Source organism: Salarias fasciatus, chromosome 22 (genome assembly GCF_902148845.1).
Source record: "Salarias fasciatus chromosome 22, fSalaFa1.1, whole genome shotgun sequence".
NCBI classification, from domain to species: domain Eukaryota; kingdom Metazoa; phylum Chordata; class Actinopteri; order Blenniiformes; family Blenniidae; genus Salarias; species Salarias fasciatus.
This window is the reverse complement of record NC_043765.1, coordinates 30,731,602-30,740,694: the sequence shown is the minus strand read 5'-3', so window position 1 is coordinate 30,740,694 and position 9,093 is coordinate 30,731,602. Positions and strand designations below refer to the sequence as shown.

General features: G+C 49.8%; 1 protein-coding gene across 1 annotated transcript; it reads left to right on the top strand.

Moving 5' to 3' along the window:
* The first annotated feature begins 4,187 nt into the window (after positions 1-4,187).
* LOC115409140 (sclerostin domain-containing protein 1-like) lies at positions 4,188-7,341 on the top strand. Its single transcript, XM_030120137.1, has 2 exons — positions 4,188-4,392; positions 6,471-7,341. Exons 1-2 carry the CDS (start codon positions 4,188-4,190, stop codon positions 6,902-6,904), a joined length of 639 nt encoding a protein of 212 aa, XP_029975997.1. The 3' UTR covers positions 6,905-7,341.
* The last annotated feature ends 1,752 nt before the right edge of the window (positions 7,342-9,093 follow it).

Below are 9,093 nucleotides of genomic sequence, written 5' to 3'. Positions count from 1 at the left end.
AAGAGACTGGAGAGGCTGCAGCGCCGCGCAGGACGGGAGGAGGTACTGCAAGTGACACAGGCTGCAGCGCCCCGGAGGGCGGGAGGAGGTACTGCAGCCATTATGTAAATAAGTCACAAGCAGCGCCGTTCCGTTCAACGAAATCACTCCTGATTTGGCCAAAGGCCAGTAAAGACTCTTCTATCCAGTCAATAGACTGTCTGTAGATGTGGACACTGGACATTGGTGTCCTTTCCCCGTCAGCTGGTCCCAGCTGCCTGGAACGTAGCGTCTGGACGGTGCTGTCTAACCCTGCTGTTTGAACAGAGCGTCAGTTCCCTGCATGATGGAGAACGTTCCTGTCTAGAAACGCGTCTGCTCGCTGTTTGTTGTTCACTCGGTCATGTGAGGAAAGTGTTCAGAAAGCCGCTTTTTCAATTCAATTCAATTCAATTCAATTCAATTCAATTCAATTCAATTCAGCTTTATTTATAAAGTGCCAATTACAACATGGTCGTTTCTAGACACTTTTACAGAGAAACCCAACAGATCCACATGAGCAGCATAAGCGACTGTAGAAAGGAAAAACTCCCTTTTAACAGGAAGAACCCTGCAGAACCAGGCTCAGAGGAGAACCCTGCAGAACCAGGCTCAGAGGAGAACCCTGCAGAACCAGGCTCAGAGGTGGTCTTCCTGCTGTCCCGGTTGGGGTGAGGGGACAGAGAGAGAAGGAGATAGGACAGACAGGTTCTTGTATCTACATACAGTTCATATATAAACTCAGGGTACAGAGGCTACAGGAGGAACAGTCATCAGTGACATGTAGTAATACAATGAAATTACGAGCGATGCCGAGCAGTGCGTGCTCACACGGACCATCACAGCGGCGCAGAGCAAACGTGGAGCACGGAGCGTCGGGGTGCCCTTTGTACGGCCATGGTGCCCCCCCCCCCCCCCCCCCCCCCCAACACACACACACACACCCCGTACGTGGCACCCTAGGTGGCCGCCGAGTTCGCCTATGCCGAGAGCCGCCACTGTCCACTGGGTCAGGTTTACCTCGATCAATCAGTGGAGCAGCTGTTATGTTTGATGCCCAATTACAACTGAATGCACCCATTGGATCCAGGCTGTCTCAATGGATCTGCTGATTGATGTTCTGTCTGCAATCCCTCAAGCACGACTCTAGTCCATCTAAGAGACAGCCTCTTCGTCCAGGGTTCTGGTGTTCTGACCTTTGGTCTCCCATAGTGGAAAGAGAGAGAGAGGGGCGAGAGAGAGAGAGAGAGAGAGAGAGAGAGGGGGAGAGATCATTTTATTTCCATTGAAGTGGACAGGTTCACAGATTTATACAATAAATCCACGACTCATTTTCCCAACATCACCTTACAGAACAGTTACATACTAGTTGAGAGAGAGAGAGAGAGAGAGAGAGAGAGAGAGAGAGAGAGAGAGAGAGAGAGAGAGAGAGAGAGAGAGAGAGAGAGAGAGAGGACGTGACCCCTAGCTGTAAGCTTTATTGAACAGAAAGGTCTTCATCCTGGTCTTAAAGCAGAGACTGAGTCAGCCTCCCTTCCAGACTCTGGGAGCTGGTTCCACAGAACAGGAGCCTGATAGCTAAAGGCTCTACCTCCTGTTCTACTGTTAGAGAACCAGGAACCTCCAGCAGACCAGCACTCTGAGAACGAAGCGTTCTCCTGGGACTAACAGCTGTTTAAGATCTGGTGGTTCCTGGTTGTTCAGGGCTTTATAGGTTAAGAGGAGGATTTTGAATTCTATTCTAGATTTAACAGGAAGCAGTGAAGGGAAGCTGATATTGGGCTGATATGATCTCTCCTACTGGTTCTTGTGAGAACTCTTGCTGCAGCGTTTTGAACCAGTTGGAGACTTTTTAGGCAGTTATTGGTTCCTGATAACAAGGAGTTACAGTAGTCTGCTCTGGAGGAACAAATGATGGATTCATTTCTCAGCATGGCTTTGAGTCAGCATGTTCCTGATTTTGGAAATATTACCAGGTGAAAGAAGGAGGTCCTGCAGACCTGTCTAATGTGGGAGTTAAAGGATAAGTCTTGGTCTAAGATCACTTTTCATTGTTTGTTTTTTTCAGATTCAAGTCCAGACTTTTGAAAAGATACTTTCTGTCAACTCCCTGTTTCCGTTAACTCAGTCAAGACTCAGAATTCAACAGAATCCCGTGTTGATGTGTCCTGGTTCCCCAGTTTATTTTCAGAATTATGAAAGGAAGTGAAAAACAACACATGACGACACACAGCTGGTCCACAGGCCATAGTTTTGACACCTCTGCATGAGAGACAACAGAGACGACGCGGGTCCTCATCCAACATGGCGGAGTCAGTGGGTCACTGAGGAAAAATAAATGAGCGTTTTTCAGTTTTATGTTCTTCCTTTGACTCTGCCGGCTGTTATTTTATCAACCAAACACTTACAATCAATGTTCCACACAGATTTCAAATTACTGCACAGAAGCTGAGAGGATTTTAAGCATTGTGAAGAAAACTTTATAAATCATCACACCTCTTTCTGTTGTTTAGTAATAATCCGAAACAGAAGAAAAACTTTCAATGAATTCACTTTCAATTATTTCCATACCACACACACCTCCGCAGTGATCAGTACTCCTACGTCTGTGTTGACGTGTCGAATATGGAATAAACCCTTTGAGACACTAGATGGCGACAAATCACTGCAGCTAAAGCCCAGTAAATAATAAGACTGGTCCATGTGTTCAGTGTCTTTGTAAATAAATACAGCTGCTGGTTCTGGTTCTGGTTCTGGTTCTGGTTCTGGACTGCAGCCTCACAGGAAAACATGTTAACACATCCAACATCTACTGCTGCTCTGAAAACCACCAGTTAGAAATAACATCTGTTCACATGAGGAGAACAGTTCAGCGAACCCATCCTCTCACTCCAGGCTGGAATCCTCCAGTGGACCACTTCTGGCCTGTGGGCCTTATGTTTGACACCCTTCAGGCTATTTCCAGCCTCATGCTCTGAGTCAATAGAGAGAGGAGCTCCAAAGAAGCAGCAGCCCAGAGGAGGATCTCACAATGGAGAGAATGGAGGCGGAGGACTGTAGAGGGTGGAGCAGCACACACACACACACTCACACACACACACACACACACACACACACACACACACACACACACACACACACACACACACACACACACACACATACACACATTCGGACCTGAGTCAGGAGGGTCCATACCTGGAGAGGGACACAAGAGATACTGGGAATTATGAAATGAGTTTATTAAAAAAGAAACACTACTGGAATCTGTGAAGTGATCTAACATCAGATAGAGCATCTTCCTCCTAACATCAGATTATAGAGCATCTTCCTCCTCTAACATCAGATTATAGAGCATCTTCCTCCTCTAACATCAGATTATAGAGCATCTTCCTCCTCGAACATCAGATTATAGAGCATCTTCCTCCTCTAACATCAGATTATAGAGCATCTTCCTCTTCTAACGTCAGATTATAGAGCATCTTCCTCCTCTAACATCCAGATTATAGAGCATGTTCCTCCTCTAACATCAGATTATCGAGCATCTTCCTCCTCTAACATCAGATTATAGAGCATCTTCCTCCTCTAACATCAGATTATAGAGCATCTTCCTGCTAACATCAGATTATAGAGCATCTTCCTCCTCCAACATCAGATTATAGAGCATCTTCCTCCTCTAACATCAGATTATAGAGCATCTTCCTGCTAGCATCAGATTATAGAGCATCTTCCTCCTCTAACATCAGATTATAGAGCATCTTTCTCTTCTAACATCAGATTATAGAGCATCTTCCTCCTCTAACATCAGATTATAAAGCATCTTCCTCCTCTAACATCAGATTACAGAGCATCTTCCTCCTCTAACATCAGATTATAAAGCATCTTCCTCCTCTAACATCAGATTATAGAGCATCTTCCTCCCATTGCCTGATGTGTTTTTTCTAGTGTAATCCAGCACCTGTGATGATGTTTCAGTGTTTCAGTGGCTCCAGGTGTGTGTGCAGGTGTGTGCAGGTGTGTGCATGCAGGTGTGTGTGTGTGTGTGTGTGTGTGTGGGTGTGTCCCGTCCATTCATCAGTGTGGAGCAGGTCTGAGGGTATAAAGGCGGCGGCCTGCAGCAGACGGGATCATCCTCAGCTCTCAGCTCTCAGCTCTCAGCAGTCTCAGCCATGCTCCTGGTCTCAGTCCTGGTCCCGGTCCTGGTCCCGGTCCTCCTGCTGCTGCTCAGCGGCACCACGGCAGCCGTTCACAACGACGCCACGGAGTCCATCAGCCCGCAGCCGGAGCTCCAGCAGCCGCAGCCGCCGGAGGAGGGCGACGCCAACCAGGCCCGCAACGGAGGGAGGAGGCCGCCCGAGGCCGCACCGCACAGCGGTGAGTCCAACCCGAGGCCCGCGGCCCCCCGGGGGACGGGGGGCGGGGGGGGGGGGGGGGGGGATTCATAAGAGAAACCACTTGAACCAGTGACTGATCTGTAAAATAAATAGACTGTAACCTTGAATTCAGACTGAAGCTTCTCTATTTGACATTCGTCATGAAGTGAAACATTTCTATTTTTTCTTTGTTGATTCTGTTTAACCTGAAGTTGTCGGTCAGGATAATGAAGAATCCAGTGTTTCACTGGAAGTTCTGTCACCGACGTGACTGATGGGCGGTTTCTGTTGTTTTAACCATGCAGCCCAGACTGATCAGACGGCGCAGGAATCTCCAAGAAAACAGTTAAAAACAGTAAAATAAAGGAGCGTTCCTCTGAGTCTGCTCCAGGCTCACGTTTCCTTCCAGGATGGAGCCTGGACTTGATGAAGGAGTGTTTTCAGGAGACAGACTGATGCTGTCCTGCCAGGCCACTGATCTTCTGATCAGGGTCAGTCTGACTGACCCTGATCAGACTGAGATCATGACTTTTTCAGACTTTTTCAGACTGAGATCATGACTGACTCAGTCACGATCTCAGTCTGAAAAAGTCGCTGAAAAATCCAGACGCCGAAGCAGTAGCTGGAGCTTTGAACCAACCTGATGCTGGTTTGAAAAAGACTTTTTATTTTTATTTTCAGGGAAAGACAAATGAGAGGAAGACAGAAAAGAGGAATATGTGCTAAATAAAACTGGCTTGACTCAAACTGCTGTAACAGCTGGAGCAGACAGCAGGAAGGGGAAAGAACGGCTATTAAACTACAGATGTAGGAAAACGATTCAGTCCAGCTTTATTTATAAAGTGTCAATTACAACACAGTCAGATGCTTCTGCAGAGAAATCCCAACAGATCCACTCGAGCAAGAGAGACTGAGGGAAGGAAGAACTCCCTGAACCCTGCAGAACCAGGCTCAGAGGAGGAGAACCTGCAGAACCAGGCTCAGAGCAGAACCCTGCAGAACCAGGCTCAGAGGAGGAGAACCCTGCAGAACCAGGCTCAGAGCAGAACCCTGCAGAACCAGGCTCAGAGGAGGAGAACCTGCAGAACCAGGCTCAGAGCAGAACCCTGCAGAACCAGGCTCAGAGGAGGAGAACCCTGCAGAACCAGGCTCAGAGCAGAACCCTGCAGAACCAGGCTCAGAGGAGGAGAACCCTGCAGAACCAGGCTCAGAGGAGGAGAACCCTGCAGAACCAGGCTCAGAGGAGAACCCTGCAGAACCAGGCTCAGAGGAGGAGAACCTGCAGAACCAGGCTCAGAGCAGAACCCTGCAGAACCAGGCTCAGAGGAGGAGAACCCTGTAGAACCAGGTTCAGAGCAGAACCCTGCAGAACCAGGCTCAGAGGTGGAGAACCCTGTAGAACCAGGCTCAGAGCAGAACCCTGCAGAACCAGGCTCAGAGCAGAACCCTGCAGAACCAGGCTCAGAGGAGGAGAACCCTGTAGAACCAGGCTCAGAGGAGGAGAACCCTGTAGAACCAGGCTCAGAGGAGGAGAACCCTGCAGAACCAGGCTCAGAGGAGGAGAACATGCAGAACCAGGCTCAGAGGAGGAGAACCCTGCAGAACTAGGCTCAGAGGAGGAGAACCCTGCAGAACCAGGCTCAGAGGAGGAGAACATGCAGAACCAGGCTCAGAGGAGGAGAACCCTGCAGAACCAGGCTCAGAGGAGGAGAACCCTGCAGAACCAGGCTCAGAGCAGAACCCTGCAGAACCAGGCTCAGAGGAGGAGAACCTGCAGAACCAGGCTCAGAGGAGAACCCTGCAGAACCAGGCTCAGAGGAGGAGAACCTGCAGAACCAGGCTCAGAGGAGGAGAACCTGCAGAACCAGGCTCAGAGGTGGTGGCTTCCTGCGGTTCCGGTTGGGGTGAGGGGACAGAGCGAGACAGAAACAGGACAGACAGGGACATTTCAGATATTCAGACATTTCACTTCATTGTTAAACGATGTGTGAACTCCATCGGAGGTGTCTGAGTGTGGAGCAGGTGGTCCGGGTGTGGGGCCGGGTCGGACCGGGTCGGTGACGGTGTGTGTGGTTCCAGGTCCGGACCAGAGCCAGGTGGGCTGCAGGGAGCTCCGCTCCACCAAGTACATCTCGGACGGCCAGTGCACCAGTGTCAGCCCCATCAAGGAGCTGGTGTGTGCCGGCGAGTGCCTGCCCAACCACCTGCTGCCCAACTGGATCGGCGGCGGCGGCGGCGGCGGGCGCTACTGGAGCCGCCGCGACGCGCAGGAGTGGCGCTGCGTCATCGACCGCACCAGGACCCAGCGCATCCGGCTGCAGTGCCACGACGGCAGCGCCCGCACCTACCGCATCACCGTGGTCACCTCCTGCAAGTGCAAGCGCCACAGCCGGCAGCAGAACGAGTCCGGCCAGCGCCCGGCGCCGCCGCCGCCGCCGCACGGCGCCAGGCCCCGCAAGAACCCCGGAGACAAGGCGGCGCCGCCCGAGGAGCTGGCTCAGGCTGACATCTAGAGCACCACACACTGCTGGACAGCAGGAACTCTGGACACACACACACACACACACACACACACAAGCACACACACACACACAGCTGGGCCTCAGACCCACCATGGCCCCTGTTCAGGTGTTTCCCTCTACACACACCTTCTAACACACACCTTCTGACACACACCTTCCAACACACACCTTCCAACACACACCTTCTCTGAGCTTTCAACCCTCGACACACACCTTGCTAAAAAGCTCCTGACTGAATGTGGAGAACACTCCTGAGATGTTTGGTTCTGGAGTCTGAGCCGATCGCACTTGAAGCATTTACTAAAGGTTTCTTTCTCATGTCTGAATTCTTGCTTGTGTTGAACGTTGCTTTGGACAAAAGCGTCTGCTGAATGAAACTGTAGAATTGTAGAGTCTGCAGTCATCCCTCTCTCTCTCTCTCTCTCTCTCTCTCTCTCTCCCTCTCTCTCTCTCTCTCTCTCTCCTCTCTCTCTCTCTCTCTCTCTCTCCCTCTCTCTCTCTCTCTCTCTCTTTGTTGTGTTTGATGTGTTTTTTGTTTTAATGTTTATTTCCGTTCTGTTCAGTTGTATATTTGTCGCAGAGCTCCCCCGTCTCCAGAGAAAATGCTTTTTATTTAATTTAATTTCTTTGAGTCACACGTGGCTCTTCAGCCTCTCGGCCGCGGCTCCATGCAGCCTTCACAGTGTGAAAGGTGAATGGAAATGAAACTTATTTTTATTAAAGTGACACACCATGGTACTGTTGTAAATGATTTGTCACTCTCGCTTCAAAAGGGCTTCGAATAAAAGTAAAATTGGGAAAAACAGCTAAAAACACAACAAATGGAGAGAAAAAAGTGATAGAAGGTCAAAAGAAATGCAAAATGTCTGGAATCTCTAAGAAGAACATAAATATTGGAAAAAATAATATAAAGCTGCTGTAAAGGAGGTAAAATGGTTTAGACAGATAACATTTCAAAATTGTGAACAAAGTAACAGTAATTGGAGCAAAACTGTAAAAATCAATGAAAAAATAGGTTAAATTCAATAAAACGTTCACTATTCTGAACCCTAACTTCATGATTGCACCATAAGATTGATTTCTGTTTGTGAAGCTTCCAGAGCTGCGTTCGCCTCGTTTTAAAGGTTCGGTGTTCTTTATGGCTCCAGAGCAGCTGGACCCGGCAGGAAGTCCCTGAAACGTCTCTCCTGGTCCTGAAGGCAGCAGAACCAGGTCCAGGAGGAAAGCTTTACCGTGAAGCATGTCTGAGTCAGAGCCCAGCCCTGGATGTGAGGCGTTGAGCGGCGTGGGCTCCGAACCAGGAAGTAACACCTGACTCTCCGTGTGAAACGCCTCCCGGCTCCTCCTCCTCCTCCCGGCTCGCCGCAGACAGGAAGTGGGAACAACGGCGGCTCTCTCCCTGCAGGCCACCGAGCGGCGTGTTCAGACGGATCATTGTGTGGCGTTTCCGCCGCTGAAAGGCCTCGCCTGCACCGCAGCGGGATGTTTGACGAGAGTCGCCTTTGTCACAAGATCCTGCAGGCCGAGCGGAGAGCCGGGTAGCGCTGACCGGCTGCTGCTCTGACCGACGCCGCAGCAGCAAGCAGCTCACATGTTCCTGAGGGTTCAAGACATCTGGAGAGTATCAGAGAGGTCGTCTTTTAACTGAAACAAGATGCTCTGTAAAGCACACACACACACACACGTTGGGTTTTCCACTCTTTTGGGGACATTCCATTGACTCCCATTCATTTCTAGCCCCTAACCCTGACCCTGACCCTGACCCTTACCCAGACCACAACCCAGCCGAACCCTAAAGAAAGGTTTTGACCTTTGACTTTTTTCAGTAACAACAACATGGTCAAGAAAACACTGTTTCTCCTCATTAGGACCGGAAGAAGGTCCCACAAGGCACATTGTGCAGGTTTTACTATCCTTGTGGGGACATTTGGTCCCCACAAGAAAAACGCACACACACACACACACACGCACAGTCTTGTATTTCTATCCTTGTGGGGACCGTCCATTGACTCCCATTCATGTCTAGCCCCTAACCCTGACCCTTACCCTAACCCTAACCCACACCACAACAAAGCCTAACCCTAAAGAAATGTTTTTGCACTTTTACTTTTTTCAGTAACAACAACATGGTCAAGAAAACACTGTTTCTCCTACTTAGGACCGGAAGAAGGTCCCCACAA

Excerpts from the sequence above, each read along its gene's own strand:
- LOC115409140 (XM_030120137.1), top strand. The coding sequence starts at position 4,188 with ATGCTCCTGGTCTCAGTCCTGGTCCCGGTCCTGGTCCCGGTCCTCCTG. Across the intron at positions 4,393-6,470 it reads CGAGGCCGCACCGCACAGCG|GTCCGGACCAGAGCCAGGTG; the intron begins GTGAGTCCAACC and ends GTGTGGTTCCAG.